Source organism: Mauremys reevesii, linkage group 2, assembly GCF_016161935.1.
Source record: "Mauremys reevesii isolate NIE-2019 linkage group 2, ASM1616193v1, whole genome shotgun sequence".
Taxonomy (NCBI): Eukaryota; Metazoa; Chordata; order Testudines; family Geoemydidae; genus Mauremys; species Mauremys reevesii.
In genome coordinates, this window is record NC_052624.1 from 63,416,719 (window position 1) to 63,438,511 (window position 21,793).

The 21,793-nt window shown below is 39.2% G+C and overlaps 4 protein-coding genes across 4 annotated transcripts in view; all 4 read right to left on the reverse strand.

The window, feature by feature from the left end:
• Positions 1-21,793, reverse strand: part of HOXA3 (homeobox A3) — a 43,354-nt gene that overhangs the window by 19,383 nt on the left and 2,178 nt on the right. Inside the window, exon 2 of the mRNA XM_039522266.1 lies at positions 12,797-12,900. The gene's annotated coding sequence lies outside the window, so the exon portion shown is untranslated. The remainder of the gene's footprint in view (positions 1-12,796; positions 12,901-21,793) is intronic.
• Positions 432-2,937, reverse strand: HOXA4 (homeobox A4). The gene is made up of 2 exons (XM_039522269.1): positions 2,329-2,937; positions 432-1,930 (listed from the first exon to the last, which is right to left on the reverse strand). The coding sequence occupies exons 1-2, from the start codon at positions 2,882-2,884 to the stop codon at positions 1,599-1,601; spliced, it is 888 nt and encodes a 295-aa protein (XP_039378203.1). The 5' UTR covers positions 2,885-2,937; the 3' UTR covers positions 432-1,598.
• HOXA5 (homeobox A5) lies at positions 13,778-16,455 on the reverse strand. Its single transcript, XM_039522270.1, has 2 exons — positions 15,509-16,455; positions 13,778-14,745 (listed from the first exon to the last, which is right to left on the reverse strand). Exons 1-2 carry the CDS (start codon positions 16,068-16,070, stop codon positions 14,495-14,497), a joined length of 813 nt encoding a protein of 270 aa, XP_039378204.1. The 5' UTR covers positions 16,071-16,455; the 3' UTR covers positions 13,778-14,494.
• On the reverse strand, positions 16,596-20,208 carry HOXA6 (homeobox A6). Its single transcript, XM_039522271.1, has 2 exons — positions 19,364-20,208; positions 16,596-18,267 (listed from the first exon to the last, which is right to left on the reverse strand). Exons 1-2 carry the CDS (start codon positions 19,797-19,799, stop codon positions 18,008-18,010), a joined length of 696 nt encoding a protein of 231 aa, XP_039378205.1. The 5' UTR covers positions 19,800-20,208; the 3' UTR covers positions 16,596-18,007.

Here is a 21,793-nt window from a genome sequence, read left to right on the forward strand (position 1 = left end):
AGAAAACTCGTCGACTCCAGTTTACTACCTGGACACACTTTCGTGACTATGGCGAATAAAATGTGGCCCTTAATCTTTTTCTGGCAGAAAAACAGTGATAGAGTTTCCGCCTACAAGTTCTTCTGCTCAATTAATAGTTGCAATGTCAATGATACTTTCAAGAAAGTGATATGAAAATCCTTATAACTTGTATACATTTTATTGTAATAATTCCACCTTTGGTATATTTCTCAACATCCTTGACAATGAGAAGGTTAGTATGAGTTTGAAACACCTGAATACTGTTTTCCAGAATCATTCTGAACACATCTACCAGATTAAACCTCTGGTTTGTACCAGATTTCATTTAATGATTAAGGTTATTTCTGTTTACACCAAACACTTTTCAAAATAGATGCCTTTGAAATAAAGAAACTTTTATCACCCATACATCCCCTTAATTCTTCATAGTGAATTGACAAGTCACAATAAATACCAAGTGAACGAATAAATAATGACTGGCCAGATATTTTTAAAGTGTATCATGGTTAGCTGTCTTAGTTCTACTAAAGTAAATTAGTTCATTTCAGTTCATTGACTCAGTGTGAAAGCTCTATTTTTCTGTGCATAGGATGGGAATAGCCATGTACATATAAATGAATAGACAGACTGAACCTCTGGCAAGGTTGCTACAGGAGACAAGTCATCGAGGCAATAAATAATACATATACTTGTTCAAGTAGGCTCTACTTTTTGTGAAGGCAGGCAACTAACATGAGCATCTCTTTAACTAAATTTGAAGGCAAACAACTGTATTGACAAGATTAATTCCAGTTAAAACAATGTGATAAGCCGTTATTTTTAAATAATTGTAGTTATATCAGCAAAGCATAACGTTTAGGAAACAGCATTACATGAACTTGTGTTTGAAGCCTTTAATTTTTTTTTGTACAGAATATTCTTTATTACCAGTATTGGCAATATATACATCACACCAAAATTCACAAATTGTACACAAACCGAAACAGTTAGAGGTGCCAGATATGAAGACAGCAACAGCCTTTAATATTTTTAAATAAATGCAATAGGAGACATGGGGGAAACGATTATATCACAACTACCGCAGTGGCTACGCTTAAAAACAATTAAATAACTCTTGTTACATTAAACATTGTCTGTCAGACTGTAATGGGTCAGTTTTCATAAAATCTCCATGACATAAAATTTGGTTTCTTCTGTCTGCATATACTGGAGAATCCACGAACATTGCACGAAACAACACAACTCAAGTCAATGTCTTACACCAAGTGTCTCATGAGTTATTATTTTAACTGTATTTTATTTTTAAAGTGTTATGTACAAAAGAGTCCTTCTTGAGTACATAATTCATCCATTACAGCATCCAGCACCCTGTGACACTGAAGGTACAGCGTATTTTCATAAATACAAAAGAATGATGGGAATGGAACCATTATGTCTGTACAATGCAGACAATTTGTCCAGGTTTTGGTTTCAACATGTACCCTGTTCAGGGCACGTTTCTTCTGATTCTGGATACAGTTGTTTTGGTCCAAATGGTCAACAACAAAAATAGGCAACTGAAAAAACAAATATAAAAATCATGATAGGGCTGATGAGTTGGGTGTTGACCCATCGAGTTGATGGCGGTGGCCCTGTGTCTGTGCTTTGGCTTGCTGACTAGCAGTGGATGGGTTTGAGGAGCGCATCTTAGTGTTAGGCAGTTTGTGATCTTTCTTCCATTTCATCCTCCTGTTCTGAAACCAGATCTTGACCTGGCGCTCCGAGAGACAAAGTGTGTGTGCTATCTCAATGCGTCGCCTCCTGGTCAGGTAACGGTTAAAATGGAACTCCTTCTCCAGCTCTAAGACTTGTTGTCTGGTGTAGGCAGTTCGAGACCTCTTGGGTTCCCCTCCAGTGTAATTGGGATTGACTGAACACACACACACAAAAAGCAATTGAACATAATCATTATATAATAACTTGACACCAGGTTCAAATCAGAGACATAACTGCAAGAAAATGTTTCACAGGCTATTGACAATAGGAAACAATTGAAGAGCAATAAAAAATGGTGATGGGCATTTGGGTGGAAGAAAAGCTTCAAAGACACATGGCCCAGAGCCACTGGCAGGGCAATTAAATTTATGGGGGCTATAATTACTGCCCTAACGGTTTGGCGTCTCGTAAATCTCTCGATAAAGGACCCCGGATACAAAAGGTTTCTCACGTTTGTATTGGGAAACGCGCGCACATAAAAACCCAGCCCAACCCTGCAGCACCTTCAGCGTCCTCTCCTCCTCTTCCTCCTCCCCAGGCAGTCCCACTCACCAGTGCTCACATGGATCTTCTTCATCCAGGGGTAGACCACGGGCTCTTTGCCTTTGAGGCCAGGCAGGCTCTTGTCAGGCAGGAGGGGGCAGCCTGGGCTGGCCCCGGTCCCTGCGGCGGGGGCTGCTTCGCAGTGGCGCTGGTGCTGCAGGACGTGGCTTTGGAGCAGCGGCTGGGACTGGACATGGTGCCCCTTCGGTGGTGGCGGTGGTGGCGGCGGTGGAGGAGAGGCGCCCGGGGGTGGCTGCTCCTGGCCCGGGGTGGCGCTGGCGCTGCTGTAGCTGTAGGGTGCCTCGGGGTAGCCGGGTGGCTGCGCGGGGTAGAGCGCCTCGGGAGGAGGAGGAGGTGGCGGGGGTGGCTGGTATCCAGGGTCTCTGCTGGGCCGCTGGTAGTAGTCGGGGAGAGACTGGCCCGGGTGCGCGGGGTGCTGGTGCAGGTGCGGCTGCTGGTGGTGGTGGTAGGTGCTGCTGCTGCTGCTGTGCTGCGAATACTCCTCGCAGGGCGGGAATTTGGGCTCGATGTAGTTGGAGTTTATCAAAAACGAACTCATGGTCATTAATTTGTTGAAGTGCAAAAATACTAATTTTTCTCGCGTTGTCGTTTTTCTGGGCTCGGCGAGGCCCCTCCTCCTTCTCCCCCTCTCCTTCCCCCGCCCTTCCTCCCTCCCTCCCTCCCCCTCGCCGCTGTCAAGTGCCGGCTGCCAAAGTTTGGGCCTCCCCCCCAAACCCGAGCGCACAACACACACACACACACACATCACCACCTGACCGGCAGGGCCAATTGCTGCGCTGTTTGCGGACCCCGGATCAGGAAATGGAAAGATGGTGAGTGCCGGAGGAGCCCGGGCAGCAGCAGGAGCAGCCCAAACCGTCTCTTACCGAGTTGGGGAGAGAGGTCCCAGCAATGGTAAAAAACTGTGCAGCCAGAAAGGGGAGCGAAATCCGAGGCGCATCCTAGTATCCATCGCACCAACCACCTCCCCTAAACCCGCAGTTCGACCAGATACCTCTCAAATAGGTGACCTCGGACTCTTAAAACAGGAGAACAAGATTTTGCTCAAAGCCACGGGAGTTAGAGCTTTGCTACACTGTGATTGCTGCTTATTGTGGCCAATTATTTCCCCCTCTTCCCTGTGGAACGGAGAGAGAGAGAGAGAGACCTAAATTCGGCGCTACCAGTCGCAAATTCATCTTGGGCACAAATATTTTATTTCTCTAGCATTTTTTGGAGGGGGGGCAGAGAAGAAGGAGAGGGGAGGAAAGATGGGGGGCGGATCAGAAATCAACGAGAAACTAAAATGTAGTATACAGAAAAAGAAATTGACATTGCATAATACATCAAATAAAATGACAATCGTTTACAACTCTCCATTTCAAAATCACTTGATTTAGGATTGGGCATACATTATATATCAAGGTGGAAACGAGACTGCTAGATCCTGTGAAATAGAGGCCAACTAATTGCAAATCAGTATTTGTTTCTCTATAATCTGTCCCCAGGGCTTTTAAACGTTGTTATTGTATGATAATTTAGTTATTAGAGGATCTTTTATCCCTTTGTAGATTGCGAGCTGTGATAACATAACTAGATTCGGAAGTTGATATAAAAGGGAGGAAGGGCCAAATAGATTAGTTAGCGGTGCTGTGTGCCATTAACGATATCGTTAGCGAGGAAAGAAAGGAAGAAAGAAAGAAAGAAAGTTAGTTAGTTTCCAATAAAATGAAAGGACTAACTGGGAATATTTCTTTCCGAGTGAGAGCATTTCCCAAACTACAAATTTACGTTTTGGTTTTGGTTTGGTCTGAGGTTTTTATTATAGGAGAATTCACTGACTTCAAAAAGTAGCCTACAATACTGAAATTAGAATGCAGAAAAAACTCTATGACTTCTAAATTGCTAAAAATTAGTCTGCTAACAATATTTGCAACTCAGGAAGGAAAAGAGGCAACCGCCTGACCTTGGATAATTGAAATTTGATAGTTAAACTAATTATACCATTATTTTAAAATAATACATTACTTATGAATTCCATCTGCTGTTGTATGTTTGGAGTTAATATTGAACTTTTTAGAATTTTTTTTATATTTTTGTTGGTTGGCTGGTTTATAGAAAATCGAATATTTGCCACCCTCTTCAGGAGCATTGTTCCTGAATGGATAGTCTCACCTTCGAGAATAGGAAAATGCATCTAACTGAATATATAAAGCAAAAATGTTGGTACAATTTAGATCTTTTTTCTCATAGTAGCTATCATGGCTTAAATTCTGATTGTTGTCTTTTGTATAGATAACATTATATAAATATAAAATTATAATTTAATATATGTTAGGTCTAACTAGATACTGACACACATATACTGCATTAATTTATATTATAAACATATAACTATACATATATTGCAGACCATTTGGTGTATGTTTGAACATTTCCAACTTACATAAACAATTACTCATTTTTGCTAATAGCTAATGTCTAATTTGCAAAGAGAGTTAAAGCACATAATATTTACCTTTATTAGACTTCAAAGTATTCTTGTTCAACTCATTTCCTACTGAACGTCTATGCAACTCTTTAACTGGTGTGAAAGATATCTTTATCTATTTACTTTGCATGTAGAAGAAAATAGGGTTACACACACGCCATACGCGTCTAACATCCACAACTATTCAACACTACAAATGGTAGTATATACAGGAAGAACTAGATTGTTGGGGACTATTTTTCGGCGAAACCCAAATATCTAAGCGTGGCAAGAAGATGATATTGCTAGAGACACACAGCACGTCGTTTTCGGCGCACAGCTGTACATTCATACAGAGATACATTCATACAAATATACGTAAGCGCGCATAATTGCATTAAACTGGGTTACCCTAAATATTATCCTCCGAATATAAGGAAGCTCCTTAGTTATGATGGCCAGAATACTCTAGTAACTACCATACTTCAAATCCTCAGTAAAATACAACGAAAGCTGGTACCTTATTTTGTATGCTGAGTGTTGTATTCGGAGAGCTTCCCAGGTTCTGATTAATAATATCTACCGTGATCAGATTTCAAAGTATACTTGTTCAACTGTACTTCTTTCTACTGTGGAGCTGCGTTTCTCAGTGAAACAGAAAATAATACAATTTTGCATGCGATTGTAAATCTACAAGGTGACCTCAGCTGCTCAGATGAAGCCTGTTTTTCCTGTGGTTCTAGCAGCCTGTGAAGATGTGCTTATGCAGGATCTCCAAAGGCCTGTTCCTTGTCTTTGTGGTTTTGTTATCATAAACAAGAACCCAGCCAAGACCACCAAGTGTTATCTTACACACGGCCTTTTCGACATTTTACTGCAAGATTTATGGATGTAATAAACAATCTCAGAACCAGCCTCGGATATTTCCCGTTACCCAACTTGTAGCACCATCCCAGCTTTAAAAACAAACAAACAAACAAACAAACAAACAAAAAACAAAGCAAAAAAAACTTTATTTTTTATTTAAGAAATACCATATTTCATCCGCTTAAACAATTAACATAGGACCCAAATTTTACCAGCTGAATCTTGCGATAGACGAGATTGGGAATTCACTGAAACGAAGTTGATAGTGCGATATCTAATCTTCATGCACCAACAGGCTCCAATCTCATGCATACCCAAACAGTCTAAAAGAGTTCTTGTGAAACATACAAGCACATCTGCTGACTTCCATGCGTGCGGATAAAATAGTTTTACAACCAAAGAATTAAAAAATAATAATTCAATTTCACTTTTTAACGTGTGCATGCACCAGAGAGGGTGGACAGAAAGAGACTCGCGAGCAGCCTGGTTTGAATCTGATTTGAACCATTTTGAATATATTTAGCCCCAGCTTTCCCTCTTGAATGCAACCCTGTTCCAAGTTTCAAAGTGACCGAAAAGTGACACCGTGTGCATTTTTGTTTCTTATTAATCTTACACATTGACAGTCTTTGTTAAACAACAAGGCGTGCCCTTCACCAGCCGACATTTTCATATTTGTTAGACGCGGTGACCTGAAGTTCACCTCGGCCTTGGACTTAGTTTTTCTAAAAGGTCTATAACAGTGTCTTTTAGATAGCAGGGTGCTTTGCCCAGGTCACTACTTCTAAGGGAAAATTAAGAAAAAATAGCGGGAAAATGTAAACGTTATGGAATGTATCGACTGTATCTCTCCTTTCTTCTTTGGGAATCATAAAGCCCTCAAGACAGTTACTCAGTTTAACATTTGTTAGCTATGAACTAACATTCTAAACGGTTGCTTTAAATAGTCAAGATTGGGGCAATGGTTGAATTTTGGCCCCCAAGTTCATTATTTTATAAAGCGAGTACTTCACTGGCACTGTATATGTTCTAACAACTGGATGTTTGGAGTGATTTGCTTGCTCTATACCGGCATGGTTAAATAAACACACACAAAATGTGATTTGTGTTAGAATTTTAAATGAATGGTCTTTTGACCAGACATTCTACACCACAGACCAGTGTGTGCTGCATTCAAAGAATGAACGTACAAAGGCAAGGAATCGTTCATCTCAAATTAATAACTGCTCTGTTTCCCTTTTTAAAAAGGAATCATTTAAACAATAATTGAGATAAGTCAATATTTATTGAAGTTGCAGTTGAGCTCTGAAAATATTCTCATTGATATTTTTATTTCAAACTGTGTTGAATACATGGATTTGCATCAAAATAATTATTTTGGTAAGTAAGAAACTAGATTTCAGTTCCCTCATTTTGTGTAATTTAGTTATACTAACAGCTTTTCGGCCAGGGAGTATCAAAGACTTGTTATTCTTGGAAACAATCTGCCTAGCACTCCTTAACAATATATATAATGGTTATATATTTCAGGTTACTACCAAGACTTCCCTTTTCTCAACAAACAAATGATCTAACAGTATAAAGTAATCTATAATATCTCAAGTGAGGGAAACGTTCTTTTTAACCCAAAATATGCAGTCTGACTATCTTATTACAAGTTGGCAGCATCAGTATTTGATGAACAATGTATACGCGGTGTGTAATGATATTTATATATTTCCTCACTGCTGTCATATACAAGCGATGTAGGCATAATCTCCAATAATATCTCTCAATGATTTGAAATCAAACAGCTCACAATTTATTTTCAACAACTCCTGCTTTCTGCAATGATCCACCAGTATTACTGACAAATAATTAATTTGTATCCAAATAACTAGGAATATCGTATAATCCATGCCTGTTTGTTCTTAATTCAGCTAAACATGGATATAGATGAGGTACTTTTTCCCAACTGACTTCCTCATTATAATCCCCCCCTCCCATCCCCCAGACCTTTTACATCTGAATATTTTGGATAAACCTTCCCTCTTAAACAAAGCACTGCTTCAATATCATTTCGACCTGTATTTATGTGCTACACTGTATATTTGGTTTATAATTACCTTCCCAATTTCTTTGTGTAATACTGTGTGTTGCTTTTTATTAACATACTTAACTTAAGAGCTAAATCTCCAAGACTGTCACAGTCTTAAAGACAAGAACAATTCTCAACAACTTGGAAAGTGTTCTTTACCCAAAAAAATTCAGCTTAAAAATACCCTGATACTTGTTTAACTATCAATTTATGTCTGAGAGTAATTCCAGAAAGCTTTGATAGCCCTGAAATTGTGGAACTGTATAGAGCAGTCAGGTTTGTTTGTTTTTGCAGAATAATCTCTGTTGGTATCACAAATCGCCCCGGAATTCTGTATTTTAGATTTTCACCTTCGGACTAAAAATATAACCTGAAAGTATTACCTACAATATGTCTTTATTAAGTACAGTTTAGTGCTCACTACAGAAATTATAGTAAAAACAAGAGGCTGTTAGGATCGATACACGTGTTAATAGAGCTGTTCATGTCTTATCTTCCTGACTGTTTGGAAAGTGAAAAGTCTTTACATGAAGCCTCTTAGGGAGGTTATTTTATTAAGGAGTGTGAAACATTTTGTTACCTGACCATGGTATTGAAGAATACAACTATGAACGCGTTTTGGTGTTCTGGAGTAACATGCATGTTTACCTGGTGCATCTGAGCCACAGATATTCAGACTGAAAGGTGGCTGATAAGTCAAGATGAAATACAACATGTATTACTCTTGAAAAGAGGAATTTTCTATCCTTTCCTCGGTAATTGAGGTCATTCAACCACTAGAGTTCACCTGGAGTCCATACTGTGATACACGCTTAACTCAAAGCTATTTTATCTTTTGTGCTGATAGTCAAGATCTCGACTATAACATTGACATCAAACTCTGTCTGGGCGGATGACTAAGAGTGGTGCAAAACGTAAACTTTTGACCCTCAACTTTTTGACCTGCAGTTGTAACGCCCTAACCACAAAGATATACAAAAGCTATGCAGCTTCTTTTAGGAGCAAGAGACTTGGACTGTTTGTTTCAATGGTTCTGCTGTTTTCCACCCTGCTTTTTAAGTGTGTGTGTGTGGGGGGGGGGTTGTGTGTGTGGTTATTATTGTTAGGTTTTTGTTGTTGTTTGATTTGAGAAAACTGGATTTAAAAAAATCTCTCACCATTGTAAAGTGCTGTTAAATCAGTTTGCAAACTCATTCGCCAGCGTTGGAGGGACTAGATTAACTGAAAGACGCTATATGGTTACAATTGCAGGTGAAAGTCTGGTAAGTTCTGGACGTGGAGTCGGAAAGAATGTACCGTATAGCACTGGGGGGAAGATGGAGCTATATGTTGCTAAGTACTTTGTCATTTCGCCTTTATTTAAAAATAAAGAAACTCTAATTGTTTGTGAAGCCTTGTCTAGGCAAACGAGTTGACTGTGAACTTGGTCTAAAGCGAGCTCTGCTGGTGATTCCTAGGGTGTGCAGATTTATCTTTTCTGCATTTACTTAACCTGGCAGTGAACTGCAAGGGCTGCCATTTGTTATCCAGAGACAGACTTCACCTCAAGCAAGGGCTGTTTCACAAAATTGCAATAATTACCCAATAACCTTCATAACAAACATTATTATTGAAAAGACATTTTTTGGATATAGGACAGATTCCGTATGTGCACTGTAAAGGGAAACCTTTGCAAATCTTGCACATTCTGTATGTCTTATGTGGTATGGTGTACATATGCAGCTATATATACATATGACTAAGATGGTACACGAGTGTTTGTTTTCCTCAGAAATATTAGTGAAGATGCTTTCATTTATAAAGGAGAATGCTTTCAAATATAAGCAGGCTACTGTAGGAGTCATATCTTTGTACTATTCATAAAAACTCAAACACTAAATTGTGTCTATCTGAAGCCTAAAAGAGAGAAAAAATAAGGGCGGAAGAGATTTCTTATCTTGGTCAGAAGGTTTATTTATTTATGTATTTAATTTATTATATCTGTATTAGCTGAGACGGGAAAATACATTCCTCCAGTACGTACGATTTGAAATCGAAAATCATGATCAGCCCATGTGAATCTGTTACAGTCAATTTCCCACAGAGCAGACAGAAAACATTTGTATTCTCACCCTTCTACAGATACACCCTTACTAAATGTAAGGAAATGGGAGAATAGTAATTTCGCTATGTTTAATAATTAGTACGTGTGTAGGGCTCAGACAAATCTACTAACCTAAAATTACTTGCCTTTCACAAGACATATTATAGTTTAGTGAAAGTCAAGACTTACAAATTACTAGGTATACGCACAAACGGGTTGCCTAAACTTTAATTGGCCTTATGCTGAGACACGCCACACTACACTAACGTATTTTTTCAAAGGAGTTAGTAAATTGTATTTTAATACCAAGTAGACCACCACTTGCGATGATTTCAGGAAAATAAACTCAGGTGCACTGAGTCCAAAAATACCGTAGAAAAATAATATGCACGGAAAAGAACTAAATCTTGATTCCAAATTATCATTCTCTATGAAGGAACCAGCCACTTCCCCTCAGAAGACAGTTAGGATCTGTGAAAGGTTTTAAAAGTTTTGCCTTTTGAAGGTATCTGAGTTTTCCGTTCCAGTGTGGATTATAAAATCTTAACGCATTTCTGTTTTAAGAGGATTCAAGCTGTCATAACTTTGAGAGGGTGATTCAAGACTAGAAATACTTTAAAGTTGTAGTAATTTTTCAATCAACTTTATTTTGTGTCTCAAGAGTGAGTCTCGTAGTTCCTTATTGAATGTATCTGTAAATATTGGGATATTTTCACAATACCCAAACATGTCCACACTGTATCTTAAATATAGCATGCTTGAGAAGCTAAAATTCAAAGAATTTCATGTTGGTAGCAAATTATTTACTTCCTTCACTGACAATTCACAACCTCAGATGACATTAAGGTCCCTTAAAAAGACTTTAAGTGCATTTGCCTTATGGTGAATATCCAGTTCTCACAATGTAGCTAAGAAATTGAGATATTCAAACGCGTATCTTTAGTTTTCATCTATGAAATAGCAGAAATAAGGGCTTTTTCTTCAGAAAACCACCAATATATGAAGTAAGTCAAAACTTTGAAACTAGCCTATGTATGATTTTTGCCATTAAACGCTGCCCGGGTATTATGACATATAATTAAATGTATTCCTATCAAATATAACTTTGCTGTATTCCTAATATTGAATCTGTTATATTTGTGTACCATGAAACTGCCATAACTGTTTGTTATGGGGATTATTCTAGTTTATACTTTGGCTATAAAGTGCAATAAAGAATGCACTTTTAAAGTCTACCTCTTTTCCATTTTATTATAGGAATAATAAGCAAATGTCATTATCTAGTGTTCATAGAAAGATACTAAAACACAAAAGTATCTAAAACTTTTTATCTTATGTTGGGAATTAACTCAAAATATTAAAAGTTTGTAAACCTACCATATCTTTTGGAGTAGCTCGAGGGGTTAACCTTGAATATATGATAGTGTTTTATCAATGTATATACTCTTGATTATTTGAAAAAAAAAATTAAACAAAGGTAGAATGAATTTTCTATTTAATTCTTAGACCTCGCGGAGGTATTATGTTATAAAGGTGCAAATAATAATCTTCATAATTCTCTGAACTCTAACACCTTTCTGCCATTTTTATAATAGTTTCAGCTATCCTATATTACGGAAATTAACAATACTCAAAGAGAAAGGAATCTAACAAAATAAAGCCAGAAATCATCTAGTGACAAACAACCCCGATCTTCTTTAATCTCGAATTTATGACATGTCAGGAAAAACAACATCATTGCACTGGAGCTTTAAAGAACTCTGTTGCGTCTGGTGTACTCCAAAATGATCAAACCTTAGATAGATAGATAGATAGATAGATAGATAGATAGATGCCAAAATTTGTATTTACATTCTGTGGGCCTAATCCTTCAAACCTTTACTCAACTGAGTAGTCATCACCCCAATAGTCCTAATGGGTTCAGTGAGACTACTCACCTAACAATGATCTTGTGAGTAAGGATTTTCTGGATCTGGCTCTTGTTCTACAATGAAGGAGAGAGACGGAGAGAAAGTGAAAGTTTCTTTCGCCCTTTCATTGAGCCCTGAAAATTCAAAGACTAAAGTTAAATCCGGCCATAAAGTTTACTGCTGAGTAATCGCACTCTGGTGAGAATAGTCTACTTAAATAAAAAGAATGTTGAAGTAAACACGCAGCTGGGGCCTACCTCACAATTGCTAGCCAATAATATCTGTAGCTATATAGAGACGGGGTTATTTACAATTGTCTATAACCTGGTCTGTATTTCATAATTTACAGCATTGTAACCTGCAGTAGCTTGTATTAACGTTACAAGTTACAGTCAATGTGTTTCCTTAGAAAGAACAGCGGAAATACACAAAATGTATACTGTCTCTGGAAAAAGGTATAACAAAGTTTTAAGTGGCTATGAGTGACCGCACATACCACGTATACACATATGGATACACAGTCATATAGATATAGCTATCTATATAACACAGAGCAGTAAAGAGGAATCCTAAACACAAAAATTCAATCTATGCCATTTTAATGCTTGCTTTGGTGTGCAAAATATTTTCCAGTCCAAAGATTACTACCACATCGGCACGCTTATAGGTTATCATGCCTCTATAAGACACTTCTCAAATAATATCAACCCATGTAATTCCCTTTTAAAAATTCGCTGCAGTATCTACTCTTTGCTAAACAAACTGGAAAGTCTATGTAGCAAAGGAAGTAATTATTTTCTGCAGTAGTCAAAGTAATTAAAGTTAGGCCTCAAAATCCATCTCTGCCAAAGACGCTTATTGTGGTTTACTTTGATTTGATTGTTAAAATATAGAGCTAGCTGCTGAACGTTAGAATCAGAGAGGGGAAAACTTTTCAACGAAACCTGTATCCTTAGTAGATTACTCTGCATTTCTGAATTCAACGTGACAGTCCTGAAATGATCGAGCCAGAAAGAGTCCAGTTCTCCACTGTACAAATAAACTTTAAGGAACTTGTGCATAAAACTTACCTTGACTTGTAAGGAGCCATTTTTCATAGAACACTGAGAACTTGTGATTTGGATACTTCTGTACCTAAAACTGACAATTTGAATGACCAGGAGGCACACGTAGCCTGCAAAAGAGTCAAATGAAGTCCAGCGTCAGCGAGATTATATGTTATGTGGTATATAATGTTGGATGTCAACTCCCCAAAACCATAAAACTTACTTTAATGGCACCACGTGACTTTTTATAGCCAGTGAGCCTATCTGTCTGTGCTATGGATGATTTTACGATCTAATTCATAGACAAAACCCTATTCATTTGGCACCCAAATGTCATATAGCCGGAACTGGGGCTTATAAAGTTTACTGTTTTATAACTTTTAAGGGAAGGCATCAGTGTAACCAGTCAGTAAATGTGCAAATCTCTAGTTGCTCTTAGAAGCTCAGAAGAGTTAACCATTCAAGCTCTGATGGGGTAAGTAACATTACATTTATAGAAAACTAATTGTAGAGAAAAAAACAAATATCTTTAAAGGGTGAAAAGCGGGAAGGTGGCTATAGGGTGTTGCTTATAGACTCAAAGATCTCTGATGTGGCTGTCCTGCAAATATACTTAATTAAACCACACGAGTAATTATATAGCAAGGTAAACACGCTCTAGGGTTGGGAGTGTATTTTAACAAAGCACATGTTTTTCAACAATCACCAACCAGCTATCAGTTTGTTCACCCACAGAGAGTGTTGGTTGTGGTTCTGCAATGCAGCTTTCCACCTAACGAGAAACCATTAAGGAGGAACTTATGGTCAAACTTTCAATTAAAAGGATTGGTGTCGGATAATTGCACTTGTATCATTTGCAAAGTGTAGCATAAGGTCCTGTCCAGGTAAAATGTTACAAAAATCTGCACCGTTTAAGAAAAAAAGCAGCAAATCAGGAAGTACGGCTTCAAAATCAGATCACGAAAACTTACAATAGAAAGTTTATTTATTTATTTTTGTCTGTTTGTTTCCAGTCAGTTTTTTTAAAAAACAAATACAAAAAAAAATCTGATCACAGTTTGCTCAAACAGCCAGACTTTGACTATATTTGTAACTTTGTTCACAAAAACATACATTACTGATGCTGCGCTTAATAAGAGCCACTTCTAGGAGTTCGTGCAAAGAGTCATACAAAGGCACAGCAAGGACATACTGCTTGGAATCACAGTTTTCGTCACAGATTCACTATTCACTACACGTAGGACAAGTTCAGTTGTATTTCATCATTTCACCTCTACAACAGCATTAATTACACGAGAATTATATAGGTAGTTTGAATAAAAATATTTTAACAGCTTGGAGCTATACAGTTATTAACACTTAAACACACATGCACAGTTAAGCAAATCGAGTGCAACACATAACATTTGTACTAAAGGAGGGGGATTCTCTCTCTTTTTTACAGTTACTTCAAGTAACACAGTTCGCTTCATATAAATAAGTTAAAACATCTAAATTTTCAAGACAAAGCCATTCAAGACAAAGAAATGCAGGGGAAGCAGATCTACTTATACACGCGATATAATGGTAAGAAACAGGCTCATGATTAAAAGATGAATTAGGGCGACAAGAACAAGGTTTCTTCACAGAAGTAACACAAGGAAGTTTTAGAAAGTCAACTTAGTACTGACATTATGCGCAGGGTCAACTAATACTGCTCAGTACTTTTTAATTGATCAATTCTTAAGGACGAAAAGCCCCTCCTGCAGCTGCCATGCTCATGCTTTTCAGCTTATTATCCTTTTTCCATTTCATTCTCCTGTTTTGGAACCAGATCTTTATTTGTCTCTCCGAGAGGCAAAGAGCATGTGCTATTTCAATTCTTCTTCTGCGGGTCAGGTATCTATTGAAGTGAAATTCTTTTTCCAGCTCCAGGGTCTGATATCGGGTATAAGCAGTCCGAGCCCTTTTTCCTTCTGGTCCCCCTATGTTGTCTGTAACAGAAAAGTGAATGATTTAGTCTCTCCCAGCGACCTGCTCCTGTATTTTCTAAAGCAGCCCAGAACATCAGTAGTACCGTTATTCTTGGTCCTGTTTTTGTTTTGGATAAATGCTCAACAAGTACCCCCTTTTCTGTATACATTTTTAGAAAAGTAAACCAACAGAATCCTGAGCTAAGCTGATCAATGTATTGTGGATCTGAGGCTAGATGGGATTTCAGAGATAGGAGAGCAAAGCAAGGACATTCAGATCTGTCACGAAATTTAGTTTTAGAATGCTTTGGAACTAACAAAATCATTTCTGTTTCATAATGAGAAGGGGCATGGCAGGTATTTTTTATTTAAAATTACAGAGCAGAAGGCAATCACATAGCTTTCCCATACCCCACGGTCCTCACCCTAAGGATTTTTTCTGACTTCCTACCAGTGCAAACTCCCATCCTCACTCACTATTTTGCTAAACTGTCTTTTTTTATATATAATTAGTAACGCTGTTCCGCTGGACAGTCCTCATAATAAATTACACACCGTGACAAGCACTATTCACATTTTCCCACTTCAGCTACATCTCTGCTCCCCGAGTTGTGCAGACTTTGTTGAGTTAGAGTTCCTACATTTACATTTTTAACGTGCCTACGAAACTGTCTTTCCCCACCGTGCAAGCACAGGGGTCTGATCAGGCTACACACTCACATCCACCCAGCCACCACGCATTTTACATTAAAGCCTCTTTAAAGAAAAGCAGGGTACGCTTTACCATGACTTATGTGCAGTTTTCGCATCCAGGGGTAGATCTGGGGTTGTGAAGGCTGAGCTGTGCTTTGGTCATTCTGGGCACTTGCCTGGTCGCTGCTTGCTGGGGTGTCATCCTCAGTGCCAGACGACGTGCCAACCCCCTCTCTGCTTATGTGAGTGCTGCTGCTGGAATTGGACGAAGTGCTGGTAGAGTTAGCTATGGAGTTTTTCACCCCGTGATGACTGTCGCTGACAGGCGAAGTGGCCACGGCGGTACAGGGCAGAGGGTCAGGTGGAGGCGAATGTGAAGACGTTGCAGGTTGGTTATACCTGGGCTCTGTCGACGCAGAGGTGGTAGTGGCTGGGTAATTGCGAGATCTTTCATTGGCACCAAAGTGGTTGGAAGCTGAGCGCCCAACGCTGAGATCCATGCCATTGTAGCCGTACCCGTACCTGCTGGAATGCATGCTCGCTGAATCCCTGTATTGCTCGCTCACGGAACTATGATCTCCATAATTATGTAACTGGTAGTCCGGGCCATTTGGATAGCGACCGCAAAATGAGTTTACAAAATAAGAGCTCATTTGTTTTTTGATATGTGTGCTTGATTTGTGGCTCTTGGTCGTTTTGTGCGTCTATAGCACCCTTGCACAATTTATGATGAATTATGGAAATGACTGGGACATGTACTTGGTTCCCTCCTACGTAGGCACCCAAATATGGGGTACGACTTCAAATCACGTGCTTTTGTTGTCCAGTCGTAAATCCTGCCTGATGACCTCTAGAGGTAAACTCGTGCACTAATGGGGGAGTTGGGTGGATGCTGGAGGGTTGGCGCGCGCGCCCAAGGCGCGCTCCTGCTTCCAGCTTCTGACTGTCAGTCGGACTCTTGCGCCACCCTCTGGAGACTAGTTAGATCTTCACGCTTCCAGCCAGGGTCTGCAGGGCTGGGGTCGACTCGAGGTTACAGCCCATTATAGCAAAATTATTGCATTTCTCTCACAGTTCCATTAGTATGTACCAATTGTAACGGGCTATCGGCTGCAGATCACAAAAGCAGCAATAATGCAGGAGTTTGGGAAAAAACATTTGCTTTTATTTTCAATAGCTTTCTTTTATTCTTTAATTCCTTCCTCTTCTGTTCTGCTATAGATTTTTAAATACAGAAATAACTTCGATCTCTTTTTAGAGTGATACTTATTTAAACCTACTGAAAAATATAAATCCTCACACACTGGCAACAATTACAGTCCTGTTTTGCAGGCGCATAAGAAAAGCTGCACTGCCGATTTTAAAAGGCAGGTACCTATTAAAAATAAATATTGTATAGTAGTTTTCCAACTGGGGTCAAATTCTATATAATTTTATGGTCGGCGTCTTTTTCTTTAGATAAATATAATGTTGTGGCGGTCATTTGACATTAATATTTTCGCAATTTGGGACTATTCAGAGCGGTAGCCCAAATTGCTTCTCCTTCCGAATAAAGGGGTCATTGTGTGTACTGTACACACATTCACACACACATATACGTATCTATTAGTAAATATTTTGACTGCAAGTATTTTACTCAGTGAAAGAGAACACTATTTGGAATCATTTTAGAAGCTAGTTTCTATCTATTATCTATTTAGTCTTCTGTGCTAGGAATTTCGAAAGTAAATAAAGACAGAAAGAAGAGCCACGATTTATCATTACAGGCCATCGATTTTTAATTTTTTGAAACTAGCACAATCGTACTGCATGATTAAAACCCCCTCGTTGCTCAGTGAAAGCTTTCTTTACTATCAGCGCCACATCAAGAGCCGCAGAAATCTGCCCGCCTCAAAACCTTTTCTTTCCCCGTTCTAAAGTTCAACGCATAGTTTTTTCTTTAATACTAGCGCAGATTTTGTTCAATTTAGTGGAATAAGATCTGGGCATTTTAAAATCTCCCTGCAATTCATCCTCGATTTTCATGGAAGTTAATAGTCAGGATTTGTAAATCGATTTTTTTAAATGCCGTTACCTTCTCTGTGCTAATTAAATCTCTTATACACGTGTAAAACTTTTTTTTCTAGAGACCCTAAAATCCCAACACAGTAGAACAAGACGCTCGGGATTAGTAAAGACATCAAACCAGGATTTTCTAAATCAGGCGTCATTCCACAATATGAACGTTTCCAATTACAAAAATCTACTTACTTCTCTGTTGCCTACAGCCATACGGTCGTATCAGAGACATTCATACAGACATAGATGCTCAATTTAAAATATTTATACTTACAATCTGGGTTTTTTTTTCTGAATTATTTTAAGCAAGGTTATCTAGGCTTTGAAAAGGTGACCATAAACACTACATAGCTCTAAATCAAATACTTCTATTTTTAAATAAATTCACAGTTGATTGCAAATGTATATATTTTAATCAAGCCTTTGGGAGTTAACAGACTGTGAAAAACCTATAGGATTTTAGTAGCAGAAGGAACACAAGAAAAAAAACGCTAAAAAGGAAAAGGCCTGGTAACTTTTATTAAGCATTATTCTACTCCCCTGACTTTTCCTCTGTTTCTTCGCTGCTGGGCTGTGTGGAATGTATGAGTTTGTTTTCCTTTTTCCATTTCATTCGCCTGTTTTGAAACCATATTTTAATTTGTCGTTCAGTAAGGCAGAGAGCGTTTGCAATCTCAATCCGTCGTCTTCTGGTTAAGTATCTGTTAAAATGAAATTCCTTTTCTAACTCTAGCGTTTGGTATCTGGTGTAAGTTTGCCTCCCCCGTCTCCCATGTGTTCCATACACTGTACCTGTAAAAGTAAAGACAAAATTGTCGCATTGAACAAGGCCCAATGATCTCAAGTTAAGAAATAGTGGTCAGTTGCATTGCGCCTCCTCTTGCAGAGGCAATCACATAAGGGGTGTCTACTCTGATTGTCAGAAGTTTTCTTGATTAAACATTTCTAAATGAAGAAGAGCATCATTATCATATTTGAAGGTATAATTCTGATACACAGATATTTATTGGGACACGCATTTACCCATGAACGAGAAATATTTAAAACTTTTATATATACATACGTGTGTGAAATATACAAATATGTGTGCGTATGTATACAACTATAATAGTTACTATAACTATAGCAGAACTATAATTATGATCATAATTAAAGCTCATAGAAGCAACTAAAGTTCCTAGAACAGCCCCTGGCATTTGCTCCTAAATATGGTGCATTCAAATGCAAAGGGGCTCTTCAAAATAAGAAATGTCTTTAAAAGTTAAACTTTTCAAAGAAATATAAATCATAATCCCACCTTTCAAGAGATAACCCGGGGGAAGGTAAGGAGAGATTTTATTTTTCGAAACAGTTGAAGTAAACAAGGCAGTGGGCTTATTCAAAACAAGTGCCATTTGCTCCCATCCCAAACAGTCCTGTTGTGTAAACTTCACTTTACGTGAGACAAAATTCGAGGTGATTTGTACATGTGCACACATTGTCCGAAAGCGTGCTTTCAATAACCAATATTTGTATACTAATGGGCTTGGGAGGGTCCTACAAATAAATGGGGGTAGGCAGTACAGGGGGCATGTTCCCTACATCAGTCTTTGACACTGAAGAAGCGAAGAGGTTTCTTCGAGGAGGGATGGTTATTAGTAATTTGTGAATGCCTATTTTTCAGTTATTACTAAGGAACTGCACCAAGTCAGCCAAGTTTGGAGCAGATTGTTCCTAAACTGCTGTAAGGCTGCCAATGTGCCAGGGCTGGAATAACCTGGAAAGGGTTCATGTTACACATTACCTCGCAGGAGTCATTCCTCTTCGACAGTTTGGACGCCCTTTCTGAAAGTCTTTCTCAAAGAAACTTCTCTCCCCCCCCCCCCTTTATTGCATTCAAATGACTTACCAGCGCAGGAGTTCATCCGCTGCATCCAGGGATAAACAGGGCTCGTGTACTTCCGGTCGCTGCCTTCCTCATTTAAAATTTTGCTTTGCACACTGTCGGATTTGTATGGTTGATCAGGAGAAAAGTGCAGATAGTCCCCGTGTCCCCTCTGCTTGCCAGTGCCGGAGGGAGAGGCGCTACTTATGTCCTTGTCAGAATAAAAACAAGAGGCTCCATACTCATAGGATGCCCGATTGCAAGCAATGACCGTGTTGGACTGTTGATAAAAACAAGGTGAGGTGTAGGTCTTGTCCTGCAGGCTTGTTGCCCCATAAGAAGCTGGGAAATGCCTCAGAGCATCATAGCCAGCTGGATAAAGGGGGATTTGCCCGAGGAAAGAGTCCTGGCCATTAGGCAGGCTCCCAGGGAAAGTGGGATTCACAAAATAGGAACTCATTTGCTCTCCCCTCTCCAGGACTGTGATTTGTTGTGTATTAGTACATCTGGCTATAACTATTAGTAGTCATCGAACTGGTTTGTTTCTGGATGGCCGAGCGCCAAAAGCGACAGCAGCAAATAGCACCAGCTGACGGCTCGGCGGCCAATGGGAGAGCAACGTGGAGCCCGCTCCCTTGGGACCCGCAGCGACCGAGCCAGCAAAGTTACAAACAACCCCGAGCCCGCACACCCGACAGATGGATGGCAACACGCACACACACACACCACCTTTAACGTGGCTAAGGGAACGTGGGAGGTGGGACATATTGGGGGGAGGGGAAGGGCGAGGGGGTGTTACTGTAAAAAAATAATCTGCAAAACGTAAAAGAATGCGTTAAGCGGCAGCCGCGAGCGCCCCCGGGGCAGTGCCCTGTGGCAGCTGGGAAAAAAGGGGCAGCTCTCCAAAGTTAGGAGCTCCACTCTGGAAGATATGCAAATCATCACACAGCGAACTCCCCTCCCCCTCGCTCCCCACCCCTTGGACTACCCCGGTCCTTTCTATATTCCTATATGAAAGGTAGAGGATGATTGATGTTAGAACTGAAAACTTTGGAGCAATTAAAATCCATGGAAGGGGAATGAATCAGCGATGGCATCTGAGCTGGTCGACTTTGTAAACAAATATCTGTTTTCTTAACACTGTGCAAAGAAAATAATTTTATTCAACTAAATATACTGAAAGCCCCCAAAGAATATTTCCCTCCCGAGCTTGAGCACCAAGCATCTTCTTCGCCCCAGTTCAGAATCCAGCCTTTGTGTTTTCCGTTGTTTATTGAAAATAATCTCGTGCATTAATGAACACTCAGATAATGAAAGTGGAGATTATGGATCGGACAGGAAATGGTGGCCTCCTAGATTTATTTATTTATTTATTTATTTAGATGCGTGTTTCAAAGGGAGTCGCTGGTAGAGGTTGGACCAGGTTTCCAGAGCTCCCGGAAAAGATGTGTTCAGAGAAAGTTACACGTGTTTGTTTTCTTTACATCCAAAAAGTGTATTTTGTTGTATCTGAAACGACGATTTTAAAATTATAGCGGTAGAATTATACCTAATGAAAATAGCCACGCTAACGTGTGTGCAGAGGCAAAACGGTTTCGCTGTTGTTTCTAATCATTTAATTACCCACTGATGTTTTAACAAACATCTTAACGTGTACTGTTCAACTTGGCAGTTACCCCAGGACGGACATACAATTCTTGGCCCAGGGCAGAAGCAGCAGCAGTGCTGATGAAATGCACAGAAAGGCTTTTAATTCAGCCGACTCCAGCAGTTCCTAAAAATAACAAGGAGATCACTCCTTCCAAGCTGTGTTTACTCATAATACGTGACTATGACAACAGACTGAACAGCCGGTTTTTAAACGTGCTGGAGTTTGTACTAACTCTGTTTCCTATAGCACCTAAACTAGCTTTGGAAACGTGAGTTTTGTTGTCGTTGGAAGGTTCCGTGTCTCATTTCCGGAGGATGATTACGGTACCTATAAAACAGTAGTGAGTTAAAACATCTCTCCACAATAGTTGGTATTGTTAGCGTTCTCAGTTGGACTTTCACACTGAGACGTTGATTACCTTCCATTTTTATTTTTCCCCCTATTCTTTTCTCCGACTGTAAGTTATATACACATCTGGTAGACTAAAAATTATATGCATTGAGAAAACAGCTGAACATTATGTGTAACTACTCAAAAGAATCCCTGTCCTGAAGAATTTGTACTATGTGTGTGTGTGTGTGGGGGGGGTGACGAATACAAATGAGATTTTTTAAAATGTGAAAATTTTCAGCAGAGGCTAGACCGGAAACGTGCCATGAAAATTAAGATTCGATTAATACAAAAATCCAATGTCCATACTTTAAAAAAGTTGTGGTCAGAAGGTCTTTTTTTTGAAGACGCATTGGATTCATCGCGAAAAAAAATGAGAGGTTTATAAATATTTAGGTTTTATTATGTCGGTT

Excerpts from the sequence above, each read along its gene's own strand:
- HOXA4 (XM_039522269.1), bottom strand. The coding sequence starts at position 2,884 with ATGACCATGAGTTCGTTTTTGATAAACTCCAACTACATCGAGCCCAAA. Across the intron at positions 1,931-2,328 it reads GAAGATCCATGTGAGCACTG|TCAATCCCAATTACACTGGA; the intron begins GTGAGTGGGACT and ends GTGTGTGTTCAG.
- HOXA5 (XM_039522270.1), bottom strand. The coding sequence starts at position 16,070 with ATGAGCTCTTATTTTGTAAACTCATTTTGCGGTCGCTATCCAAATGGC. Across the intron at positions 14,746-15,508 it reads AAAACTGCACATAAGTCATG|ACAACATAGGGGGACCAGAA; the intron begins GTAAAGCGTACC and ends TTTCTGTTACAG.
- HOXA6 (XM_039522271.1), bottom strand. The coding sequence starts at position 19,799 with ATGAGTTCCTATTTTGTGAATCCCACTTTCCCTGGGAGCCTGCCTAAT. Across the intron at positions 18,268-19,363 it reads GCGGATGAACTCCTGCGCTG|GTACAGTGTATGGAACACAT; the intron begins GTAAGTCATTTG and ends TTACTTTTACAG.